The sequence below is a fragment of the Mauremys mutica genome, chromosome 1 (genome assembly GCF_020497125.1).
Source record: "Mauremys mutica isolate MM-2020 ecotype Southern chromosome 1, ASM2049712v1, whole genome shotgun sequence".
NCBI classification, from domain to species: Eukaryota; Metazoa; Chordata; order Testudines; family Geoemydidae; genus Mauremys; species Mauremys mutica.
Genome location: NC_059072.1, coordinates 119,382,425 through 119,410,038, shown reverse-complemented (window position 1 = coordinate 119,410,038; position 27,614 = coordinate 119,382,425). Strand labels below are relative to the sequence as shown.

At 41.8% G+C, this 27,614-nt stretch overlaps 1 protein-coding gene across 1 annotated transcript in view; it reads left to right on the top strand.

The window, feature by feature from the left end:
- The first annotated feature begins 4,774 nt into the window (after window positions 1-4,774).
- The window catches only part of LOC123352671 (solute carrier organic anion transporter family member 1C1-like), a 47,639-nt gene continuing 24,799 nt past the window's right edge, over window positions 4,775-27,614 (top strand). Inside the window, exons 1-6 of the mRNA XM_044993109.1 lie at window positions 4,775-4,913; window positions 20,665-20,810; window positions 21,424-21,565; window positions 21,667-21,799; window positions 22,733-22,863; window positions 23,633-23,779. Of these exons, the coding sequence (XP_044849044.1) occupies window positions 20,700-20,810; window positions 21,424-21,565; window positions 21,667-21,799; window positions 22,733-22,863; window positions 23,633-23,779 (664 nt within the window). The 5' untranslated portion in view covers window positions 4,775-4,913; window positions 20,665-20,699. The remainder of the gene's footprint in view (window positions 4,914-20,664; window positions 20,811-21,423; window positions 21,566-21,666; window positions 21,800-22,732; window positions 22,864-23,632; window positions 23,780-27,614) is intronic.

Genomic DNA, 27,614 nt, shown 5'->3' with positions numbered 1-27,614 from the left:
GGGAGCTATGAATAGTTGTCAGACTTTAATTTTTATTTCAAGAGACCATTCTCCATATAAGATGGGTGTCTGAGGGGACTGGGCCTGCCCATCTGCTGCAGTGTTTGATATGCACGTTTTTCTATCTTCATCTCTTATTATTTATCTCTACAATCCAGAGGTCTAGAGTAGCTTGAACTGTTAATATAATGTCACATGAGGGCTCAGAACAGCCACATCATCCCATCCCACCCCCGCCCCCCTCCACATTTACTGAGATGTAAAATCTCTGCCAGAAAAAAATACAACCCAGTAGTTGAGCATAAATAAGATAAACACAATTCACTATCCTAAAAGCTATTTGTGTCTTTCATTGCTCGTGGAAGTCAATGAGATCTTGCCATTGGAGTCAATGGGCATAGGATTAAGCTCTTATTCTCTTCTGCTTATTTCCTGAAAATTGTCCCTCCAGAATAGCGCTGGCATAGGAAAGCTGGCATTGTGGCTGCTTTGTTGCTCTACCTGCCCTCTAGTGCCCTCTAGATAAATAGAGGAGTTTGGTGTACAGGATGTGAACCAGTTTCAAGAGCACTTAAGTCACTAAAGGCATGAAACTATTAAATGAAACTTCAAAGCTCCATTGATTTCTTTTGATTGTGGATTTTGTCCATTTTTATCCATATGATTATAAAGTTCTGATTGGACATCTAAGTCTCATTTTCTGGGTTTTTCTCATCATAGGCACAGCTCCTACAATTGGATCCCTACCAGCAAAACCCTGCACTGGTCCACTGGCATGGACCTGATTGCAGGATGTGGGCCAAGGCTAACAAGGGGCTCATGACCATTTTTCCAAGTACTCCATAATATCCACATAGTTAAAACACTGCCCTAAAGGCAAGTGTTGGTCACATTACACATAACCCAAAATTAAGTCGCCGGAGAAGAGACTGTGATTTATTTTAAGTTATTTTGTGGGGAGAGCCCTAACATTTTAGAGAAGCTTTTGTTTTGTTTTGTTTTTTGCTTTGCTTTTTATAACTGAAGCATTAAGAACCATGCAAAGCTGGCTTTCTTTAATTAAACAAGCTTATGCACTGAAGGGACAAGAGGTCATTTTTTTGACACCTGCATCAGATTTCATATCCCTTAATCTGAATTCTTTTAAGAATGAGAAAGTTTCTGTGTTCAAATTCCTAATGCAGGCTAAAAAAATGGGCTAATTAAACTATAGGCCTATTATTAAAAGACTAACAGTGACCTGGTGACTAAAAGAAGTCTAAGTACAATTTACAAGTTTTGTTTATCTGCTTATACAGTAGCAAAAATGGGCTGTGATTTGATTTGCTCGCACAAACCAAATATCAGATCTCCTAACCCAGTGTACGTTAAATCACAGTGTACAAATGACCAATTCACTCAATTCATAGACTCCAAGGCTAGAAGGGAGCATTGTGATCATCTAGTCTGTATAATACAGGCCATAGTATTTCCCCAAATACTGTTGGCTTGCTTAGCCTAACCAAAAGAAGGCTGAGGGGAGATACGATTGCTCTCTTTAAATATATTAAAGGGATAAATAGCAGGGAGGAAGAGGACAAAACCCCAATTTTTTTTTATTGCCCCTGCTCCCTAAATGCCTCCCTCCACGATTGAACTCACAAGCCTGGCTTTAGCAAGTTAATGCTCAAATCACTGAGCTATCCCTCCCCCATGGAGAGTTTGGGACTGGTTTTGGGACCAATCTTATTTAATCTTTTTATTATTGACCTTGGCACAAAAAGTAGGAATGTGCTAATAAAGTTTGCGGAGGACACGAAGCTGGGAGATATTGCCAATACAGAGAGGGACCGTGATATCATGCAGGAAGATCTGGATGACCTTGTAAACTGGAATAATAGTAATAGGATGAAATTTAATAGTGAAAAGTGCAAGGTCATGCATTTAGGGATTAATAACAAGAATTTTTGTTATAAACTGGGGACTCATCACTTGGAAGTAACAGAGGAGGAGAAGGACCTCGGAGTATTGGTTGATCACAGGATGACTATGAGCCGCCAATGTGATATGGCTGCGAAAAAAGCTAATGCGGTCTTAGGATGCATCAGGTGAGGTATTTCCAGTAGAGATAAGGAGGTGTTAGGACCGTTATACAAGGCACTGGTGAGACCTCATCTGGAATATTGTGTGCAGTTCTGGTCTCTTATGTTTAAGACAGATAAATTCAAACTGGAACAGGTACAGAGAAGGGCTACTAGGATGATCCGGGGAATGGAAAACCTGTCTTTTGAAAGGAGACTCAAAGAGCTCGGCTTGTTTAGCCTAACCAAAAGAATTGTGAGGGGAGATATGATTGCTCTCTATAAATATATCAGAGGGATAGGAATTATTTAAGCTCAGTACCAATGTGGACACAAGAACAAATGGATATAAACTGGCCATCAGGAAGTTTAGACTTGAAATTAGACGAAGGTTTCTAACCATCAGAGGAGTGAAGTTCTGGAACAGCCTTCCAAGGGGAGTAGTGAGGGCAAAAGACATATCTGGCTTCAAGATTAAGCTTGATAAGTTTATGAAGGAGATGGTATAATGGGTTAGCCTAATTTTGGCAATTAATTGATCTTTGATTATTAGCGGTACGTATGCCCAATGGCTTGTGATGGGATGTTAGATGGGGTGGGATCTGAGTTACTACAGAGAATTCTTTCCTGGGTGCTGGCTGGTGACTCTTGCCCACATGCTCAGGGTTTACTGATCGCCATATTTGGGGTTGGGAAGGAATTTTCCTCCAGGGCAGATTGGCAGAAGCCCTGGGAGGTTTTTCACCTTCCTCTGCAGCGTGGGGCCCGGGTCACTTGCTGGAGGATTCTCTGCATCTTGAATTCTTTAAACCACGATTTGAGGACTTCAGTGGCTCAAACATAGGTTAGGGGTTTGTTGCGGGAGTGGGTGGGTGAGATTCTGCGGCCTGCATTGTGCAGGAGGTCAGACTAGATGATCATAATGTTCCCTTCTGACCTTAAAGTCTATGACTCCATGAGTCTAATTCCTAGAGCAGTTTTTTTTAGGGGAAAAAAACAATGATACTCTATCAAGCAAAGCAAATAATCAAATATAATAAGTAAAAGCATGATAGTATAATATGTAGTCTATTACCAACCAAAACGCAGTTACAGCTGTGAACATGACTGAATAGATTATTTGCACTTACTTACGAAGATTCTGATAAGAGGTGGTATTGAGTTGCTTAAAATGTCTTTTAGGTTACAATTTCATTTCGATTTCAGGATTAAAAAGTAAACTGTTTAATACGTTACTGAGTCAAATGAACCACTAGCAAACCTCTCAGCTGCTGACGTCCAATGTGTGTGAAGAAGGCTGATTATGCTTAGCATTCGAAGTGCCTGAGGAGATGCCTGCACTACAGCTGGGAATGTGCTTCCCTGAGCAGGTAGACAGATGTGCTAGCTCGAGTGGAGGTAGCATGCTAAAAATAGCAGAGTAAGTGAGGTAGTACAGGCAGCAGCTCGGGCTAGCTGTCCGAAAATGTGCCCGCCCGGACCCCTCAGATACATACTCGGTGGCTAACCCAAGTTGCCGCCTGTGCTACCCACAGCTATGCTGATATTGTTAGTGTGCTAGGCCAGCACAAGCCCAGCTAGCACTTGTCTGTCTATGCCTGCTAAAAAGCGCGCTGTCACAACTACCCTGTTTTAGTGTAGGGGTATAGACATTATGGGATAGGAAAACTCCTTTTATTCTACATTTACAGCATATTTAAAAATCATAGTTTCTAAATTGGAAATAAAATCAATTTTTGTGGTTCAATTTTCTCTCGCTTCTGACAAAAGTAAGCACCAGGCTGTTGCATGCCTTGTTAAAATTTTGTTTCCCTGATAGTCTTTTAGTAAGAGCTAGAATGGCTTCCAGCTCAGTATCTGTATTTGCATAGCACACACTTCCACTCAGAAGAAGCATGCTGATAGCTGGTTCAAAGAATGTATGAGCTCTGCTGGATTTGAGAGCTGACGTTCTAAACAGGGCAGGTGTGTGGGGTTTTGTGGGTGTGAGAGAGCCATATTAGCTATACATAATGGGATACATTCTTGTGTCTGGCTGAGCTGCAGTTAGCACAGAGGGCCTATCAGAGGACAAAGGGGAACCACCTTTGTGTTTCTTTGCATCCCCAATTTGGTCCCTGAAATAAGTTAGAGCAGCCTCAGAGCTGCTCTAACACTCACTTGTGACTGTTATGGTAGCCGGTAACTTCCTGAGTTACGGCCATGCCCTCTTTTCCAGTCACACTCCCTTTTCTTCAGCTCCCAATTAGGGCAACTTTACAGTCTCTTTGTGCCATTGGTGTGGCAAAAAGGGGCCGTACCAGGTACCAGGATCTCTAGATGTGAAGGGTTAGTTCAGTCACTAGAAATAATTCAGTCCTTGGCTTCTCTACTGAGACCCTCAGCAAGAGCATCAATTAATGCAAGTTGTAGTGTTTATAAAGTGATGTGGATACTCATTTAGAAACAGAGCTTTTACCCTCAAATTCCTTTCACACAGGCCACCAAACAGCTATCAGATTTTCAGTGTGAAAGGTTCTTAGTCCAGCTTTAGCATTTACTCTGTTAAAAAAAAATGAGGAAAACTTTTTTTTCCCCCTTCTTCTGGGAGAGGCTGGTACCAGCTGCTCTCTAGAAGGCAGAATGCCAAATTAGTGACTCTGCAAGAAATCTGCCTTTTTTTTGAAAACCTGTTGCCTCAGCTGCTTTGGAAAAGTTTTGAAATCACAGTAAAAAAGAACACGGAGGTTTAGGAATGTGGAGTATCCTCTACCTTTTAAAGAAGGCAGCCCTCCTGCCGTGACGTTACACTGGCATCCTGCCCAAAAGCTCTCCAGCACTGAGAAGAAAGGGTCTGACACAGAAGTGACACAAGTAAGTTCTCTTTCTCACTCTTTCTTTCTCAGTTTCTCTCCCACCCCACTTTTTTAATGATTAAATGCTACATATGGGGGGGAAAGAGGAAAACTATTTAGCACTAAGTAACACTGGGTTTGTTTGTTGGTTTTGCTTAAACATGGAAGAGACTATTTAAATCCACAAAAACATGGAAGAGACTATTTAAATCCACAAAATACAAAGGTAGAGTATAACTAAAGCCGAAATATACTTTTTTTTACAAAAGGACAATGATTGTGGACAGCTGGTATTTTCACAGATTTATTTTAAAAACTTGTTTACACAAGTGATTCAATAGTTTCTCAGGTTTCCTATTATTACACATTGCTCACTGAAAATATCACTAAGAAGAGCAGGAAAATGCTTACATAGAGTTTACTGTTTGTTATCATTTAAAGATGAATCCTTAGTCTAACAGTATAACACTAAACATTTAGAGAAGAAAATCCGGTCATGCAATTTAAATGATATTTATCTAAAGGAGTCAGATATTGTACACAGTTAATCGTCAGCAAAAGATAAGAGGGCACAAAGTTCATTTGCTTTAGAGAACTCCATTTTTCAGCTCAAGACTCATTAAGACTAGATTAGGCTTGAACACACAATACATTAATGATCTAAACTGTGAATGCTTATTGGATTTGATATCTAATTGTTAATGATTAGCACCTCTTCAATTGCCATTAAAACTAACATTTCCCAAAGCTAGTACTGCTGAAATTGGAGATTTGGGTGGCTCAGATGTGAATTTTGGCCTTTCTGGGCACTCCTGGAGTTTTCAGATAAGTCACCGCTGGGCTGGGAGACCAGAACAATGCAATGGAAGAGGGACATGGTTAAGGGGCTGGTCAGTCATCCTGAATTTTCAGAAGCCCCAAAATGATTACCAGGATCTGAAACAGGTGCTGCTGTTCTACTCATGGCAAGGGCATGACTAAGTTAGCAGGAGCAAGTTAATGCACCGATATCCTTCTCCCTTTGCCAGAGCAGGCCTGTGAACATCCTTATGACTGGAACAGCCTCCAAGGGCGCTTTTGAAAGAGCAGGCAAGAAGGAACATGGTGGAAATTGGCTAGGCCTCATGAAAGGGCCCAGTGGTGACTGGCCTGGATAACCCTGAGCAATGGCTGTTAGAGTGAAATATAAAGAACCTAGAAAAATTAAGGCTACGTATACAACACCAAGAAGTGACACCTTAGTTGAAAAAACACAAACCATCATGTTAATAATTTCAATACACAGAGAACAGATAGCATAGACTCTCATCGCAGGACATCCTGGTGAGCCACGCTCTGAGGTGGTCAGGGAGGGGTTCAGTAGGGTAGCTGCTAGGCTGTGATGACCTCCTGTGTGAGGGCACAGAAGGGCAAGGCAGGGAACAACCAATAGGTCTGATGGTGAGTGTGTGGCTCTCTGTGCAGGAGAGAGTCAGTGACACAGACTAGAGGAGAAACCAAACAGGAGCACACATATGCTAAAGACATTAGGCAATCCGCAACTGAAGAGAGTTCAGGGAGCAGGGCAGGGCAGTGATTGAAAGAGGGAACACACTACAGACTGTGCCCTACTAGCCAGGGATGGGTGCACTGGGCACTTAGAGGAACGGTGCCAGGGTAGTATGGCGTGGTGGACTGGGTGGAGCAAAAGGTTTTGGTAGAAATGCAGCAGCAAAGTGCTAATTAATCTGAGGTCCTAAAAGAGCAGATTTAGGGCAAGGCCCTCCCCTATCAGACACAACTCTAGTGGTTTCCAAATCAACCTATCACTGAGCTTCTCCCAATTTTCATGCCATTAATACTTCATGCCCTCAACATGCCTGTCGTATGCATGGACAGCAATGGTCTTGGTTTAGGATAAGACTTCAGCATTTATACAAGGGAAGCAGAAAATTATACGTGTGGGCAGCAGGGACCTAATGAGTTCTTTACCCATAAAATACATCCCTGTGTGCAACATCCATGATAACAATAATGATAGGAGATATACCTATCTCCTATAACTGGAAGGAACCTTGAAAAGTCATTGAGTCCAGCCCCCTGCCTTTGCTAGCAGGACCAAGTATTGATTTTTGCCCCACATCCCTAAGTGACCCTCTCAAGGATTAAGCTCACAACCCTGGGTTTAGCAGGCCAATGCTCAAACCACTGAGCTATCCCTCCCCCCCAGATAAGTTCCTCCCCAGACAGATAAGTGCTGTCATTCTTGCCCTCATTAAGCTAGAACTTCATCTCTCATCTTTCTTGGAGTTCTTATCCTCACTGGCATTACAATGTCCGGAATCACCTCCAGGATCCATGCAGAACTTTCTATGCTCAGTACTTCTGTTGAATCAGTCACGATGTGTGTGTGTTGGAGTGTTGAGCACCTTTCTGGAAATGTCCCTGATTTTCCCTTACACTATCCTGAGTGCACAAACTCTATTAGCATATGCTAATGAATCTTTTCCATATGACAATGAGGTGCTGGTGAATAGAGCAGGCAGATGGGCATTTTCAGGTAATTTGCATTTTGAAAATCCCTCTCTCTGTGGACCTGTGCCTTCCCCAAATGCCTTCTGCCATGCAGAATCCTGGTCCCCTTCCAAATCACAGACTTCCATTCTTCATAATTATCATTGTGCCTGTCTCTTATATCTGAAAATAGGTAGTTTTCACAATTGATACTCCTGCTGTCAATGAGACAGGCTGCATACCCATGTCAGCAATTGCATGATCGATTCCTTGGTACTTCCCACGAATGACTAAAAAGCAGGGGGCTGTGACTGCTGCTGCCCAAGAATATAAGCATAGTCCTCATGTAGTGTGTTAGATATGCACTGATTATCCTCCTGATTGTTGCCCAGATTGGGCTGCATGGCAAATTTGTGATGGATCCAGGCTGCCAGAGCAGCTAATCTGTAAATGGCATTATAATCATAATACTTAGCACTTACATAGTGTTTTTCATCCTTCGATTTTCAAATCACTTTTCAAGGGAAGTTAGTAGCATTATCCCCTTTTGGGGACACTGAGGCATAGAGAAGGAAAACATGACTTGTCCAAAGTCACCCAACAGGCCAGAGATAGGAATAGAACCCAGGTATCCATCCAGTGCTCTGTCCACTATCCCACACTGCCTCACCCCTGTGAACTCTGCCTACAGCAAAGTCTGAAAGTTCCATGTGACATTATGTAGCCAAAACTAAGCACTGAATTTCCTTACTGTGCCTGCAGTGGGCCACCTTTGAAAAATCCTCCTAATGAGAATGTAGCATCTCTGAAATCAGACCCTTGACCTGTGTATATTTAAGATACAGGAGATGGATAAAAGTGTCACGGGCCAAATGCTCTACTGGTACAAATTAGCACTGTTCAAAAGACTTCAGTGGTGTTACAGCAAAGAATTTGTCCCTAAACTCTGTTACTTGGTAAAATACTCATCAAACCCCAGGTTTGGCACCTGAGGCGGGAAGCTTAAATGACGCTCCCATAACCCCTCGCTTGGGCCAAAACTTTGAAAGGTCTCAATTCTGCCTTCTTCCTGTTCTACTCTCATGGCACTGCTCTGCTACCTACCCCAATAAAGGAGAACTAACAACTTAAAATGCCTTGTTCAAAAAATGTAAGTAACACTTAACTTTCAAACACCTGAACAGCAAATGTAACTTTTCTTGTCTGTAGAGTAAACACTGGCATTTTTATCTGTTTGAATAATCAAAGTGGTGCTTTCCGTGCCTTCTTGATTGCAAAGATTTGAACTGCTTCCTGAAAGTCCACAGTCTGGGCCAGCTCATGCTCTATTGAGATGGTTGCAAGGCCGACCAGCCTCTCCTGCGTCATTGTGGAGTGTAGATGTGTTTTTATTAACTTCAGCTTGGAGAAGCTGCGTTTTCCACTGGCAACTGTTACAGGAAGTGTTAGAAATATGCGCAGAACCACAAAAGCATTTGGAAAGAGCACAGTCATCTGATTTGTGCACATATATTCCATAACAGCCTTTGGAGTTGATCCTGCTGAAATGTATCTTGAAAGGGCTTTCAGTTCATTACCTAAATCACTCACATCAATATCACACATGTTGTGTGTCAACACTGTCTCTAGTGCCCTGCATTGCTGGTGTAGGTCTTCTTCAGATATAGTGAGGAGTTTTGGAATATCGTACAACAATATATAATATGTTGTGTGCCTTAAGCTGCATGAAATGTTCTTCAGCTGACTGTATTGCTCAATCTAGCACCTGGTTGAAGAATTCAACGTTGAATTGTTGTTTGGGGTCTCTTATGGGATTATCCTGTGCCTTGTAATCAAAATGTCGTCTTCTTCGATGACACTTGTATTCTTGCATGGGTGGGAAAATAGCTTCAGTGTGACATTCCTCTGCTAACTTCTGTGCACTCTTCAGAACGTTTTGAAATCCCTCATCTGACTGGTAAGACTGTAGGCATGACTTTGCTTTGTCCAGTTGTTCCATTGCTCCAGATAGACCAAGGTCAACACCTTGGAGTCTCTTGCTTACAACATTTATTTCAAACAGTATGTCATGCCACAACACTAAGCCACACAGAAATTTGAAGTTATGTATGTTTCTGGTGATTCCATTTCCCTATGCCACTGTTCTCCCATGAACAGTTCCTGTCATAGCATTATCCTCCATAATGGCAACTATGGCATCATGTATCCAGGGCCGGCTCCAGACCCCAGCACGCCAAGCGCGTGCTTGGGGCGGCATTTTCCCGGCAGGGCGGCAGCCGGCTCCGGCAGACCTTCCGCAGTCATACCTGCGGGAGGTCCCCCGGAGCCACGGACCGGCGACCGCCAGAGCGCGCCCGGCGGCGCGCCGCCCTGCTTGGGGCGGCGGGATTCCTAGAGCCGCCCCTGCATGTATCTTCCCAATTTGGTGTTTGATAGGCTTTATCGCCTTCACTTGACCTTCCCATTGTGTTGCACTCAGTGGTTTCAGTGTCAAAGAGGATGTTCCCAGGTGTTGCTTCAAAATTTGCCATTGATGAGTTGATGCAGAGGAAAATACATAGATGCTTTGAATTACATTAAAAAATTCTGCAGCCTCACTAGAAGCTGATGCTGCATCACTGACCACCAAGTTCAATGAATGAGAACTGCATGGGAGAAAGAAAGCTTGAGGGTTTAACTCTCGGATCCATGTCTGCACTCCTCTGTTCTTTCCTCTCATATTGGCACCATTATCGTAGCCCTGACTTCTCATGTCAGCTATCACAATTCCTGTATCTTCCAGCTTTTAAAGAAGCACATTTGTCATACCAGTCCCTGTAGTATCATCAATGTCAATACATTTTAGAAAATGCTCTCTGACAGTCACCATTGCAGGAACATTTTCACTAGGCTCTGTTGTTGTTACAAAATGCACCATTAAAGCCTTTTTTTTCCATATGGCTGATGTCAGGTGTACAGTCCAGAATAACAAAGTAATATCTTGCTGACTTCAGATCTGCCACAATCTTCTGTTTGACTTTTGTTGCCAGTAACTGTATGATCTCATTTTGAATTGTTTTTCCAAGGTAGTGGTGTGTGTACATTTCTTGGGTGGTGACTCTTTTTAGATGCTCCTGGAGTACAGCATCAAACTCAGCCATCAGCGTCACAATTTTAAGGAAGTTTCCACTGTTTGGCACATACAGCTGATCTGAAGTGCCACGCAGTGCTAGGTTTTGGGTAGCAAGCATTCTCACAATGGCAATGAGCCTTTTCAGAACATTTTTCCAGTAAAGAGACTCTGATGCAATCTTCTCTGGATGCTGATTATATATGGTGGCCTTTAACCGTAGTCTCATCTCAAGCTCTTTCCACCTATGGAATGCTCTCTGGTGATTTGCTGCCTTCTCATGGCATGCCAGATTTCTAGCCAGATTTTTCCAGTCCTTTGTTCCTGTAGGACTCAGTGTGGCTGGAACATTAGACTGGAAGAGTTTGCAACAAAAACAGTATGCAGCATTCTGAGTTTTTGAGTACATAAGCCATGGCCTCTCCACTTTGTCACCGTTGGGGATTTCGTGCCAGTAATGTGTTGGATGGAAACTTCTATTTGCATTGTCTTTGGGGAACATGAGGTTTTTGCACTTGCTGTGACCCATGCAGTACAAGGAAGTCCCTCAGGCTACTGCTCAAGTGGGTCCACAGTCCTGGATCATTTAGACTTCAGGAACTAAACTCAGCAGCAGGTGTTTCTTGCGCCTCCACCACTCTCTTCTCTGATCTACACTTTTCTTCAGGAATGTGCATGGCTACATCCATTTGAGATGGAGATATGGATGCTGCAATAGCTGCCAGGTCACCTGCACTCTGACTAACTGGAAGATCAGGCATCTCCTCACCACTCACATCCTCACTGGGGCCAGAAGGTTCACCGTGAACATTTGTGTCTATGTATCTCAGGAGAGCTCCTTCCTGCTTAGCTAGAAAAGCTTCCTTTGCTTGCTTTTTTTTCTGCATGCTGCCCCAGAGGGGCGTTTTCTTCTTTCACTCATGACTGCTGTTCTGTGCCAGCTGTAGTGGCTCTCAACACTCAGTTGAAGGGGACAAATAAGCAGGCTGGTAGCAGGGCCTGAGTGAGGGACGATATCAGTGTCTTAAGGGCCTAACTGGCTCCTACTACTTCAGCTGACTGCCTGTTCTCCTCAAGTTCAGGGTTCAGGGACGCAGCAGGAAATAGGAAGCTCCCTGAGAAGCTGGTGTTAATCAGTCTAGGCTCCTGGGGGTGCTAGAGAGGTACATAAGAATAAGAGGCGCCTCCTCCTCTCTCTCTGCAGCTCCTGCTGCTTTCTGTTATTCTCTCTCACCTTTTCTCCTGTCTGCCTGTTATGTCTCTTGTGCCCTCCTTCCTCCAGCACAGCACTCCACCATCTCTGTGCATCTAGAGCAGAGAGAATACATATGCACCAGCAGCAGACACAATTTTCTACACTCTGGGTCCTAGTGGCACCTCCCCACAGTCTGGCACCTGAGGCAGCCACCTCAGTTTGCCTCATGCTAAGGCCAGCCCTGTGAGACCCTATGATTCTATGATTTTGGGTCAGCATTTCCTTTCAGGTTCACTGTAGTTTCCCCTGATTTGGGTAGCTCAGACCATCCCATTTGGTGAAGAGCACCCTTCTATCTGAGTCTTTAAAAAAAAAGGTTTTACAGCAACATTAAAATAGGCTTCCAGGTATTAGCCTCACATGAATCATATTGTGAAAAATACTCCTTGAATAGCAGTGTGCTTTTTTCAATCTAGCTTGGGCATCGTTCACTATGGTATCTTATGATTGGGATATCAGTGCCCCTTGTTTTGTTGTCTCCTTTCCACCTCTGCTATTGTTTATAATTATCTGTCTAATTTTGGGCCTGATCCTGCAAACACTTATGCCCATGAGTAATTTTACTCACACAGGTAGTGCCACTGAAGTTAATAGACTAGCATTCATCATGTGCATACATTTTTGCAGGATAATGCCTTTAATCTGTATATACTACAGCTGTGCTGAGGACAAAAGTTCCATTGATGAAGAACTTTCAGATTTTGAAATTTGGCTATTTTCTGAATTGGAACAAAAACTGAAAATTTTCAAATTCTTTGAAAAAGAAAATTCCCCGCACCCCAGTTCCCCAAAGGTTTTGGATCAGTTGAAACATTTCATTTCAACAAAATCAAAATGTTTTGATTCAGTTTTGTTGATTTTTATTTTTTATTATATCATGATACATCAAATAATATAATTTTTTAAAAAAAGAAAACTAATATAAAAATCAAAACATTTTGTTCCAAAAATGTTGAAATGGAACATTCTGACATGGTTGGATCTTTTTTTCGGTCTTCTTCCCAAATTGAAGTAGTTTAATTTCAATGGAATTTCATATTTCGACAGAATATGGTTAGAAGTTTCTCTGAACAGCTTGAGTAAACATTTGGTGGCAGGGTAGTGTCATCTTACTTGTCTATAAAGCACCATGCATGCTTTTAATAATAGAATCCTAGAATCGTAGGACTGGAAGGGACCTCAAGAGGTCATCTAGTCTGTCCTCTGCACTCATGGCAGGACAAAGTATTATCTAGACCATTCCTGACGGGTGTTTGTCTAACCTGCTCTTAAAAATCTCCAATGACGGAGATTCCACAACCTCCCTAGGAAATTTATTCCAGTGCTTAACTACCCTGCCAGTTAGGACATTTTCCCTAATGTCTAACCTAAACCTCCCTTGCTGAATTTAAGCCTATTGCTTCTTGTCCTATCCTAAGAGGTTAACGAGAACAATTTACTTCCCTCCTCCTTGTAACAACCTTTCATGTACTTGAAAACTGTTATCATGTCCCCCTTCAGTCTTCTCTTCTCCAGACTAAACAAACCCAATTTTTTCAATCTTCCCTCATAGGTCATATTTTCTAAACCTTTAATCATTATTGTTGCTCCTCTCTGGACTTTCTCCAATTTGTTCATATCTTTCCTGAAAGGTGGCATGCAGAACTGGCCACAATACTCCAGTTTAGGCCTAATTAGGGCAGAGGAGAGTGGAAGAATTACTTCTTGTGTCTTGCTTACAACACTCCTGCTAATATATCTCAAAAAGATGTTTGCCTTTTTTGCAAACAGTGTTACACTGTTGACTCATATGTAGCTTGTGATCCGCTATGACCTCCAGATCCCTTTCTGCAGTACTCCTTCCTAGGCAGCCATTTCCCATTTTGTATGTGTGCAATTGATTGTTCTTTCCTAAGTGGAGTTCTTTGCATCTGTCCTTATTGAATTTCATCATATTTATTTCAGGCCATTTCTCCAGTTTGTCCAGATCATTTTGAATTTTACTCCTATCCTCCAAAGCACTTGCAACCCCTCCCAGCTTGGTATCATCCGCAAACTTTATAATTGTACTCTCTATGCCATTATCTAAATCATTGATGAAGATATTGAACAGTGTCGAAGAAAAACTCAGTTCTCGCTTTTTGTTTGGGTGCAGCAAAATCAAATTCTTTATTATTTCTCCAGTAATTACCATGGAGGGAGAGAGTGCCATAGGACACAGGGTCACCCCAGTCCTGGACAGGTCTCTCAACTGGTAAACAATTACATCAAGCCTTTATACCGTTGTTTCGGACAATTTCTAGCAATAATACAGACAGTAAAAAGCAACAAATACATTTTGTTTATACATAAGCTTTTCTGCTATCTCACTAGAAAAACAAGACTGCAAGACTGCATATTGCAAGGTCGTAATAACTTTCACACAATTCACTCTGTCTTACATTATCTTGCTTCCTCATGTCACCAGGGTCACAGTTAACCTAACTCATGCTAACTAACATTCATTAAGATCTCTTCAAAACCTTGTTAATTATTTACTGGCTTCCACACTCCCCCCTTTTGTACTTCTAGTACAACAAACAATTTCAACTCTCAATTCGCATGAAACCATGGACTTCAGATTCCACAGCAAACATGTCAACCGTCATGGGACGTAATGACAATGCATGATTAGCATGAACATGAAAGGTATTGCTATTCTTACGTTATTTACAACAACAACAACAATAATATAATCCTAAATTAACTAACAACACTACAAACAATAACAATCCTATAGGAATAATATAATGGGGCTGTTGTACAATCGTGAACACAAAGCACAAAACATCATACCTAGTACATAAAGTAAACACTCTATAAGCTGTATGAAAGGCATTCCTTCCATCTTGATATATATTCTAAAGCATGGGAATTTGCCCTTGCAATTCAGAGATTCTTTGAACCTTTGGTAACAATGAAAGCAAATTTTGAAACCGATCAGGCATTATTCTAGTCCAATCAAAATATACCTAAAATCTAAGAGCTACCTGCAACATTCTATCTGCATTCTATCTGCATTCTATCTGCAGGCCAGTAAATGATATAATTGCCTGCAGCAGTGGTAAGATCAATATGTATATCTTGTCAGGTGTTATTCTAGGGGTACTGTCTATAAATCAGGTAGGTATACCAGGTGGTCTAATTTCCCAGATGTCTCGGTAAATAATTCAGTTCCACATGCATCCTCCCCATGGACCCAGCAGGATTCGGTATGTGGGAGCCCACACCCCCTAACTGGTCCATATGCTTGGAAGGAGCACTGTGAATGTCCACACTTCCATCCAGAAAGTGTCCAAGTATGCCTTCATGACCACAGATCAGATGGTACTCCTGACGTGTCTGTAAGGGCAGTGGGCCAAGTCTGGTCCAGATCCCACTGCAATGCCTTCCCAGCCTCAGTGATATTCAATACCATCTCTGTCAGTCTCCTTCTGGGTCATAGAACTAAGGGTGGAAATGACATGTAACTCACCAACTTCAGCCTGTACTTAAGATAGCTGAGCTCCAAAAATAAGACTAGTGGCCTTTTCTAGTTGCCCCAATTTCTTATGTTCTTGGCCTTTAAGAATAGTCCAAATGGCTACTACACTATTGGCTCCAGCCCACAGGGATCTGGTCAATTCCCTTTTTGTCCAGAGGAAATAACCCATGCCTTTTATTGTGCTAATCTAATGGCAGCCCCTTGTGAGCAATCTGGGTATGTAGAAAACTGGATAAGGGCAATGTCAGTTAAAATCCAATTAGGGAGGGCAATACATACTGAAGGATTTATCCAGAACACAGGGCGCAGCCTGTAGAATAAACCCCAAAATCCAATTAATACCACAGTCCCAAGCATGGGTCCCACAAATTTCTTCCTGCCAGTATGTAATTCTTTGTTTCTTCACCAGGGTCAGTTCTCAATGTCCTTTTCAGTCAGGAATTCCTGGACTTTGGCAATGTCAGTGGAGTGAGTGCTTCTTCTTCTTTCCCAAAACAATCAAGGTTTAGCATCCTACAGGGGAGAGGTTTCCAGCACATATCACCCTGTAATAGCTGTGCTTTTTCTAGAAAAGTCTAAAGGCACAGTTGGTCTGTCAGTGGACAAGGGAGCTTTTTCCCTGCTGTCCAGAAGCACAGTAGAACTAGAAGAAAGAATAGGCTAATCATCAATAGGAAAATTCTTCTGATGTGGAGGGGTCTTTTTGCAGTGAGAATCCTGGGTCCAAGCAGTCAGTCTGTGGCACTTCACAGCGGTGTCGGTAGTCAGCAGGACTTGGAAAGGGCCTTTCCAGCATGGAGCCAAGGCAGTCTTTCGCTGATGGATCTTTATGTAGACCCAGGCTCCTGGTTCCAACGAGTGGCAAGGTTGCACAGGATCCTTTGGTAGTGCTTCCATCACCTGTGTATAAAAAGACTTAACACATTTCATTAGTGCCTGACAATATTTAAGCATTATGTTATCCAGCAAATGAATGTCCATCTGAGCTGGGGTTAGTGGGGGTGCAGTTGGTAGTCAGCATTGGGTGTTCTGTCAAATTTCATGAGGGCTGAGTCCAGTTGTTCGATTGGGAATGGCTCTCATACACATCAGTGCCAAAGGAAGGGCATCTGGCCACTTTAAGTGTGTCTCAGCATAAATCTTGGCCAGTTCATTTTTTTTTAAGTCCCGTTCCGGCGTTCCACTGTCCCAGCAGACTGTGGGTGGTGAGGGCAGTGAGTTGCACATAACTCCTTCACAATCTGTCCAGTAAAGTGAGTTCCACGACCACTGTTGATAGTCACAGGGATGCCAAAACGTGGTACAAAATCTGTAAGCAAAGACATCTACTGTCCTGCAGGGAAAAGCTTCAACCCAAGTGGTAAATACATCAACTAAAACTAATACATATTCATAACCACAACATTTAGACATTTAAATAAAATCAATCTGAATATTTACAAAAGGTCCCAAGGAGGAGAGTGGGCTGCACACCAATCTCGTGTAACTGCAGCAAGCATTCCCCCCCCCCCTTTTCTTGGTAGGCAGCCAAGCGGTGTCCTTGACTGGGGCCAGCGCATGTTAGCCATTCTCTACTTGGCTTTTTTAACCTACAAAGGAAACTTTTACTCTTCAATTATACACCTTTTTCATATCATGAACACATAAACAGTACTGTCATACAGTACAGAAGTATTATCATTCAATGTATGCCACATATACCCTTTCACTAAAATAACCTTATTACAGAACTTTGGAAGAACAAGCCAGGACAAGCACACCCACTTTGAGAAGTTCACTTAATATAACTTCTAGGCCAATAGCTATCCACCATCCCCAGCCCTCTGGCTAAAAGTCTGAGGTAGCCAGAAGGATCCCTTGTACAATATGGGGAGTGGGTCAACCTTTCATGTCCTCGCTTCCAAAGACTGTCAGTATGCAAATTTTAACAACAATTCTCAATTAAAAGATTTGGCCAATGTAGTTTCTTTCCCTTACTTAAGAAAATGTATTAGACTTTAGTATATCACATTTTCTGATGTAACCAAACACTTTGTATTCTAAATCGAACAAAACAAGTATCTGCATCTCAGTCCAACATTTCCGCCTGATATCAAATCAGACCATCTCATGAAAATATTAAACACAACAATTCTGGCCACGAAAAAAAACACAACAAGACAGAACATAGAACACACAACATAATTTTTTACTGTGCCAGTAAATCAAGGTACGTTGAATGCTGTGCAGCTGGCATTAGTTTTCTTTGATTATCTGAAAGACAAAAACAGAGGTCCACCCCGTCTGGGCAATTAAATACTTAAAATATACAAATACTCTTGTTGATTCTAGGCAAAACAGAGGAATTACCCCATATTTTCTCGTATGTGTTTCTTAGACAGCCTTGGTTTCAGCGGCCTTTACTTTATCAGTTAGTTAATTTGCAGTAACACAGATTATTTCTGGCTTGCTTTTTATTTCTTTTAACTCCTGCTTTTAAACACTGAAAGAAAACATCACCACTTATAGTGCCTGTAGAGCCTAATAAAATTCTCATTACATAGCACTGTATACATTCTTCAACTGATTTAACAAAATTGTTCATAGCCAAATGATTGCAATCTAATAAGTTCTTTGCCTGAATTTATTTACAAACATTTCATAGACACCAAAAACTGTTCTCTTAAAAATCACTTGCTTTTCCCTTCCAACAGCCACTTTTATCAACTCAAATCACCATTCCAAATATCCTCTTGAGTATTTGAAATCCTCATGCTTATATTCACTTACTCCTTCTTTCCACTACACCCTCAAAAGTTTCCAACCTGTTTTCCAAATCTCTTTGTCTGTTGCCTGTCCGCTTGGGCCCGATCCTTTTTTCCTCACTGAATCGTCCCGTCCATGGACACGAGCTTGTTCCACAACCAGTTCTTAGCTAGGAGGGTGGGCTACTCAACTAGCCCCCACCCTTCTGGTCTTTTCCCCAAAACATTTTTACTCACAAGACTACCTGAGTCCTCCCTAGTAAGGCTTGCCACCTGGGCAAAAATACATGGCCATTGCGTAAAGGCCATTTACTTAACACACAATCCAAACCCCTTTAGGGGTCTACCCAGAGACCCACCCATTTGTCTGCTGACACTTAAACAGAAAAGAAAATTACACAGAGAGCGAAGAAAATTACAGTCTAAGCCAGATTTTTCCTACTTCTATTACATTGTCCGCTACGGGGCGGGACTGTAAAAATCTCAGGACAACCTCAGAGCTTCATCGCACACATGGCTTCCACCCTGAGGAATTACGAACGAGAAGTTCAGTTCCGCTCACACACCTAACGCCCAAATGAACAGAGCAGAAAAACATCAGTAACCGGTTAAACAAAACAGAGCCAAAGCTAAATAGTGCACCAAAACCAAATAGTGTTTCCTTACTCTATTAGAGCTCACCTATAATCATGCTATTCTTAACACATAACAGCAACAGTACCAAACAAAGCAAACATAAACTAACAAGGGTAAAACAGATAGATGGTGTAAATTCTACAGTGCCCCCCATTCTTAATTGCTCACCAAACTGTGACAAATTCCTGTTACTAATTTATCCCTCATGTCAGGTGATCAGACCGACAGAGCATATAATCAAATTTTAAAGCTTCATTAAAAATAATAAAACAACAATGGAGAGTGTTGGGAATGCTCCCTCATCACTCGGGAAAAATATGAATGCTCCAAGCCTTAAACCACTTTAATACTCACACATGTCTCACTGGGAAGTTAAGCTTTGCAAATATAATTCCAATTCTGTAACATGTAGTGCCTCTATTTTCCATAAGCAGCTGGGGCTGAAAGCAGTTTTCTTGGCACTTAGCATAGTCCGCACTAATTCATGACCTTGAACACAAAACAACTTCTCCTTTATCTCAGGGCTAAGCCGAATTTCAAATTAACCCGTTCCTAGACAAATTGCTCACACTGTGTCAGAGGTTTTTCTCTATGATTAAAGCTCCACTGAGATATATGATCTTATCTAGATTGAAGGTACCTTCTAATGGGCATTGTTTAAATGAATTTTTTTTCACGCGTGTACAGATTCCAATCATTTAAATACCTGCAGGTTTTAGGACCATAATGTACGTACATGTAATATGCTGGGGCACCCTTAGGGGGTAAGGTGGAATATTTAGACTGTCCCTTACCCATTTTCCACTTACACACACAGAGAGGGTGTCCTGTCCGTGCTAGCGGCTCAAAAACCAAGAAGATGATCAGACTGTCAGTAGCCCACACGGAAGGGAAAGGGGAGGGAAGATGGGTTCACACACCCCTAGACCCAGGCAGCTTCCTCGCCGGACTATGCCAGGCTGAGTCAGCCCACCGTGGGTCGGATCTCCTAAAGATCCACTAGTTACCGGGCTAGCCCGGTAACAGCCACTCATACTGGTGTACACACACACACACCAAGGCCTCTTTTTCTTCCTTTTTTTTTTTTTTTTTTTTTAAACCCTTTTTTTAACCTTTTTATCTCTTTTTTTTTTTTTTTTTAACCATGATGCATCTTTACCTGGTCCGGACCAATACCATGAGGCGGTATGACAACCCCTCTTGAGGCGGTAAAAACCCCTCAGCACCGGTGCATTCTAATGCATTTACCTATGCATTTCCCTTGGCCAACTCAGCAGTTCCCAGTACTGCTATAAACTAACCTTATTGGGGCCTCTCCCCAATACCACTTTGCATCTGATCCTGCTGCACAGTCAATAAGTTCAGATGGCGTGAGCCCAACAGAGACAGACGTCCTCACGGAAAGTCCTCCTCCGATACCCCAATAGAGATTTCAAAAGGTCTCATACCTCTCATGTGGCGCCATGGGGTTCGAAGGGGAATGATCCGTAGTAGCCGTCTGTGGGTCCGTGGGCGTTGCCATCCCGGACGAGCCCCCAAATTGTCGAAGAAAAACTCAGTTCTCGCTTTTTGTTTGGGTGCAGCAAAATCAAATTCTTTATTATTTCTCCAGTAATTACCATGGAGGGAGAGAGTGCCATAGGACACAGGGTCACCCCAGTCCTGGACAGGTCTCTCAACTGGTAAACAATTACATCAAGCCTTTATACCGTTGTTTCGGACAATTTCTAGCAATAATACAGACAGTAAAAAGCAACAAATACATTTTGTTTATACATAAGCTTTTCTGCTATCTCACTAGAAAAACAAGACTGCAAGACTGCATATTGCAAGGTCGTAATAACTTTCACACAATTCACTCTGTCTTACATTATCTTGCTTCCTCATGTCACCAGGGTCACAGTTAACCTAACTCATGCTAACTAACATTCATTAAGATCTCTTCAAAACCTTGTTAATTATTTACTGGCTTCCACAACAGATATTATGTGATTGCCATATAAATAGTAACTCACAATTTTTTCCAAACAGGAAGACTTATATATCCAATCTAGAAGAGCAACACCATGGAAACAAGAATGATTCCTGACCAATCTAAAGACAATCCACCTTTCCTGGACAGAAGTATTGGGCCACTTCCTGTCAAGAGAATGTACCCTTATTTTTCAAAGTTAAAGGTATAAAGACCACAGCTCAACCTTTAATTGCTAAAAAACATTGAGAACTGTGGTTTGACTTTTTATCAATATTCACTGAGTTCAGTGTGCTAGTACTTCACACTATTTATTAAAGTTCGGGAAATGTTACTGCTTTATGGTCTGAGCCCAAACCCAATGAAGTCAATGGAAGTTTTCAGTGGGCTTTGGATCAGGCTGAATCTTGGAAATGAGTGTATTAGAAATATACAGAGTGGTAATAAGAACAGTAACTATGGTTACATTTATTATTATTATTGTATTTAAATAGCTTTACACAGGAAACCCTTGTCAGGAAAAGCAACAGCAAAGACTAAAATGTAGGCAGGGAATGCATTCCCCCCTGTGGCTAGCAGCCCTTCTCAGATTGCACATAGAAACAGTGGAGCTGAAGCTCAACATATTTCATTGCAAAACATGAGAGTTTGAAGGTCAGCCTAATTAGAAAGTAAAATCTGTTGACTGAAGGAAAACAACTGAAAGGAGGTTTTACCCAAACAACACATCTAGTGTCTGTATTTCGTTGCCAGTCCCCTGAGCCATCCAATCACTGAGGAAAGATGGTTCTTAATCAACTTCATTTCCTTTTCTTCAGATATTTCTTGGGGCACTAGCATTCTCCTTTTTTGCCAAAGGATTTTCTGGAAGCTACATGAAGAGTATGTCAACTCAAATTGAAAGGAGATTTGAAATTTCATCGTCAGTTGTCGGCATCATTGATGGCAGCTTTGAGATAGGTCTGTATATTTCCCTTTGGGAGTAAAAAGGATGAGCATTTTAATGGACAATTTGTTTAAAAGCAGCTATTCTCATAGGAGCTTTGTTTATATCTCTTCAGGTAACTTAATGGTGATGATACTGGTGAGCTATCTTGGGTCAAAGGTTCACCGGCCCAAAGTAATTGCTGCTGGATGTCTCATCATGTCATTTGGAACATTTTTATCAGTGATGCCTCATTTCCTAATGGGACGGTAAATATGGCTGATTATTACATTATGCACCATTTAGACTCCAACTTCTGAAGCATATTTTCTTCAGTACACTTGAGATAAAAGCTGAAGAACTGGTTTGACAAATTAAAGTTTCCCCTAAAGATTGGATGGTTTCAGTAGCAGGGTAGGGCATGATATTTTAGCATTCATTGACTCTCTGACTTACTGAAGGCTCTATTCTGAGCCTACCTGGTTCTGTGGTACAGGGGCAGCCAGAGCTCCATGTTCAGAGAATGTGACTTGGATCTAGAACTAGCCAACAGATCCTGATGGAACCGTCCTCTTTTTCAATGGTCACCGAATGCAGCTGCCAGAAATAACTAATTTCTGGGTGCTGTATGACCTTTCCCCACAATGCAAATGTAATAGCCAGAGGGAGGGTGGCCACAAGCCATGGACCATATTGTCTTTCATCACATTATTAGAAGCTACCACTGTACTATACTAACTCCCAGATGCTGTAAAAATAACAACCTGGCTGTCAGCATGTGGAAACCCTGAACACTCCAAACACCAACAACATCCCACTGTCTTTTCTTGACTTCTCTGAATGAAGTCTCTAGATAAAAACATACAGCTATTTGAATGTGCAGCCACTCCAGACACTGGAATGTGAGTGGTCACAACTGAATTTAAAATTCCTGTGTCCAGGGTTGGCTTAAGGGATGTGCAACCATTCACATCTCTTAGCAAGGGAACAGCATTACAGTCCCATATGAAGGTGCATCAACAGCTATCAATTCTCTTTGGAGAAGCACTAAGCTGTGACACACCCAAGCCACAGCTATTTATCTGTCAACTCTGCCTTCATATAATAGACAAAGTAATTCCATGAGCACCAATTTTATGTACAATTTTCATAAAAGATGAGTCATTTATATTTCAGCTACATCTTACACCATTATTTTCCAGTTATAATTATGAAAGAATACAACTTACAGAGGACAACTCTTCTACAAGTTTATCAGCATGCTCTCTAGTATTACCTTTACATCGTCCAACTTTAGATGCTATGGAAATGACTAGAGAGTTGAAAAATTCTGGTAAGCAAAAGCTCTGTGATTGGACTCGGTCTTGGTTAACTTCATTTTATATCTTCTCTTTTTATTGGGAAGTATAATATTAAAATGACTAAGAAGAAGCATATTCTCCAATCACCTCTTCCCTCCATCCCATCCCCCAAATTTAATGGAAGCCATGTATATATATTGTGGAGAAAATAGAAAGAGCTAAGTGTAGAACTCCTATTATCCAGATTCTAACCTCTTGTTATTTACATACATATTCAACCTTCTGTAATTCCACTAAAGTATGAGGCAGAAAATTCAGAGAAAACATACCCATTGTCCTGATTAAGCAAAGCACTTAAGTCAGTGCCCAAAGTTAAACATGTACTTAAGTGCCTTGACTTCAGTGAGATGACCTGTCTGAGTAAATGCTCACCAATGTGAGTAAGCATTGCACAATCAGGCCTGTTATTGGGACATCCTGCTTGCAAGATTACTGCTCCCTCCACATTTTTGTGGCCAGCAAAATGTCATCCCCTTGCAATCTAATGATAATTTTCATTGTATCACTGGATCCTGTCAAAATATTATGATATTGCATCAGAACACCCAAGATTTTCTTTTGAATGGCTGGCTATAAAATGGACCCCATGAGGTATAGCAGATTATGAAGAAAACAGACAGTAATTAAATCTATTATGGGTGTTTTTCTCCACATTGTTCAAAAGGCATCATTTCATTTCTGTTGCAAATAAGTTCTTCTGAAAGCTCTGTTTCCAAAAATGTAAATATGTATTCCCTACAGGATGTGAAAAAGCAGCAAGCTCCTATCTGTGGATCTTTGTACTGATGGGAAACCTTTTACGTGGAATTGGTGAAGCACCTATTATGCCACTGGGGGTGTCATATGTTGATGATTTTTCCAAAGAAGAAAACTCAGCATTTTACATAGGTAATTAATTAATATACAATATCTGTCAAGGTTCCTTCCCCACTCTGAACTCTAGGGTACAGATGTGGGGACCTGCATGAGAACCCCTATGCTTAACTACCAGCTTAGATCTGGTTTTGCTGCCACCACTCAAATTATTTATGAGTCATTTGGGAAACTCTGTTTACTTCCCCCACAGAATATCTCCCTCCCAAGTACTATAACCTTTCCCTGGGTAGCCTTGAGAGACTTCATAGAATCATAGAATTTCAGGGTTGGAAGGGACCTCAGGAGGTCATCTAGTCCAACCCCCTGCTCAAAGCAGGACCAAACCCAACTAAATCATCCCAGCCAGGGCTTTGTCAAGCCTGACCTTAAAAACCTCTAAGGAAGGAGATTCCACCACCTCCCTAGGTAACCCATTCCAGTTCTTCACCACCCTACTAGTGAAAAAGTTTTTCCTAATGTCCAACCTAAACCTCCCCCTCTGCAACTTGAGACCATTATTCCTTGTTCTGTCATCTTCTACCACTGAGAACAGTCTAGATCCATCCTCTTTGGAACCCCCTTTCAGGTAGTTGAAAGCAGCTATCAAATCCCACCTCATTCTTCTCTTCTGCAGACTAAACAATCCCAGTTCCCTCAGCCTCTCCTCATAAGTCATGTGCTCCAGCCCCCTAATCATTTTTGTTGCCCTCCGCTGGACTCTCTCCAATTTATCCACATCCTTCTTGTAGTGTGGGGCCCAAAACTGGACACAGTACTCCAAATGAGGCCTCACCAGTGCTGAATAGAGGGGAATGATCACATCCCTCGATCTGCTGGAAATGCCCCTACTTATACAACCCAAAATGCCATTAGCCTTCTTGGCAATAAGGGCACACTGTTGACTCATATTCAGCTTTTCGTCCACCGTAACCCCTAGGTCCTTTTCTGCAGAACTGCTGCCCAGCCATTCGGTCCCTAGTCTGTAGCAGTGCATGGGATTCTTCCACCCTAAGTGCAGGACTCTGCACTTGTCCTTGTTGAACCTCATCATATTTCTTTTGGCCCAATCCTCTAATTTGTCTAGGTCCCTCTGTATCCTATCCCTACCCTCCAGCGTATCAACCACTCCTCCCAGTTTAGTGTCATCTGCAAACTTGCTAAGGGTGCAGTCCACACCATCCTCCAGATCGTTAATGAAGATATTGAACAAAACCGGCCCCAGCACCGACCCTTGGGGCACTCCACTTGATACCGGCTGCCAACTAGACATGGAACCATTGATCACTACCTGTTGAGCCCGACCATCTAGCCAGTTTTCTATCCACCTTACCGTCCATTCATCCAGCCCATACTTCTTTAACTTGCTGGCAAGAATACTGTGGGAGACTGTATCAAAAGCTTTGCTAAAGTCCAGAAATAGCACATCCACTGCTTTCCCCTCATCCACAGAGCCGGTTATCTCATCATAGAAGGCAATTAGGTTAGTCAGGCATGACTTGCCCTTGGTGAATCCATGCTGACTGTTCCTGATCACTTTCCCCTCCTTTAAGTGGTTCAGAATTGATTCCTTGAGGACCTGTTCCATGATTTTTCCAGAGACTGAGGTGAGACTGACTGGCCTGTAGTTCCTTGGATCTTCCTTCTTCCCTTTTTTAAAGATGGGCACTACATTAGCTTTTTTCCAGTCATCCGGGACCTCCCCCTATCGCCATGATTTTTCAGAGATAATGGCCAATGGCTCTGCAATCTCATCGGCCAACTTCTCCACCAAGTTCCTGGTGAACACCGATCCAACCCCCTTGGATCTTAAAACAATGAAAAATCAATCAGGTTCTTAAAAAGAAGGCTTTTAATTAAAGAAAAAAGAGGTAAAAAATCATCTCTGTAAAATCAGGATGGAAAATAACTTTACAGGGTAATCAGATTCAAAGAGCCCAGAGAAATCCCCTCTAGCCTTAGGTTCAAAGTTACAGCAAACAGAGGTAAACCCTTTAGCAAAAGGAACATTTACAAGTTGAGAAAACAAAGATAAAACTAACACGCCTTGCCTGGCTGTTACTTACAGGTTTGAAATATGAGACTTGTTCAGAAAGGTTTGGAGAGCATGGATTGATGTCTGATCCCTCTTAGTCCCCAGAGCGAACAACCCCCAAAACAAAAAGCACACAAACAAAAGCCTTCCCCCCAACAAGATTTGAAAGTATCTTGTCCCCTTATTGGTCCTTTGGGTCAGGTGTCAGCCAGGTTACCTGAGCTTCTTAACCCTTTACAGATAAAAGGATTTTGGTGTCTCTGGCCAGGAGGGATTTTATAGTATTGTACACCGGAGGGCTGTTACCCTTCCCTTTATAGTTATGACAATATCAATTCCCAAATCAATCTTTTAAACATTTCTGCATCAAAACTAGAACACCACCAGCATTCAGTTTTCAATATTCTGCATTCTTTCCTCATCTAGCAAGGATAGAAAAGAGTTCCAAATACACCTTTTCCTCCCCCTCAGGGTATCTTGCAATATGGCTCAGTTTGTTGGCTGACAAAACAAGTGGAGCATAATCAGAGCTTTACCCTGAGAGTGGTACATGGGGGCCATGAAGAGCCGTGCGCGGCTCTAGACCCACAGACTGTCATTGCTTTAGAGAACAAATTCTTCCTAACCACCCTTCCCAAATAACTCGCTTTAATAATAATAGTTTAAACATTTTATTAAAAGCTTTCAGAAAACTTGCATTTGGCACTTTGAGTTTTGACACCTAGCACAACTGATGTAAAATCACCGGTGTCAGGCAGGGACATATTCAACCAGCTGCCAGGATGTCATTTCCAATCAATGGGCATTTCTTTGGAAACAGGATCGCTTGTTGACCAGCAGAGAAAGACTCCCAACTGTCTTAACTCATTCATAACCAGTTTAGTATCTTGAACTATTATACCAAACCCATAATCTGTGTAACTGATGCATGGCTAAGCAATTGCCCAGAATAAATTTGATGGCACATAAACTGGCCAAGGAAATATCAATATAATATACTAATCTCAGGAAGAATTTACTAGCTGATACTTCACCTAATGCCACTGAAAACAGTCTTCACTTGGGGATGAGGAAATAAAAATTGTAGATAGAAAGATGTGGAATATACAGAACGGGGCTGTAAAAACCCACTAATTTCCTACTTCAGTCTACCAAGATATTCATGATCACCTTAGAACTTTCTAATTAGGACTGGTACAAAAGTCCCACTACAGTCACTCAGGCACAGAGAAAGACCACGGTGCATCAGGGAAACGTAGGAGCAGGTCCCTTAGGGGCATGTGGGACCTGCAATTACAATGTCCTTGAGGCACTCTGGCAGCTCAGACAGACTCAGAGAGTAATATTGACTCAACCTGAAACTAAACATTTTCTTTTGGATCAATAAACTGAAACACATTTTTTGATGTGGGAATCCTGAAACGTTTCATTTCAACATTTCTGAGTTGAATATTTTCATAACTTTTCATTCCATTAAAAGTTTTGATACTTTGACATTTCATCCCAATTTGGGATTAAACCAAATGCTGAAATATTGGATTTCCTGCAGGATGTAAATTCCATTTATTGATTCCAGTATCTCATTCCAATACTCTTCTGCATATCTGATAAGCAAGACTCATCCATGCCATATTAGTGCCTAATAAGTATTGTCCTGTAATGGAAAAAATTCCACTCAAAGCTATCATTGAATTTTGACCACAAATCTGTGTGTGTGACCTTGGTCAAATAACTTCACCTCTGTGTGCTCACATTTCCACTTGCCCGTCTTTGTCTGGCTTGTCTACTAAGGGCAGGGCTACACTACAGGGGAAAGTCGATCTAAGCTACACAATT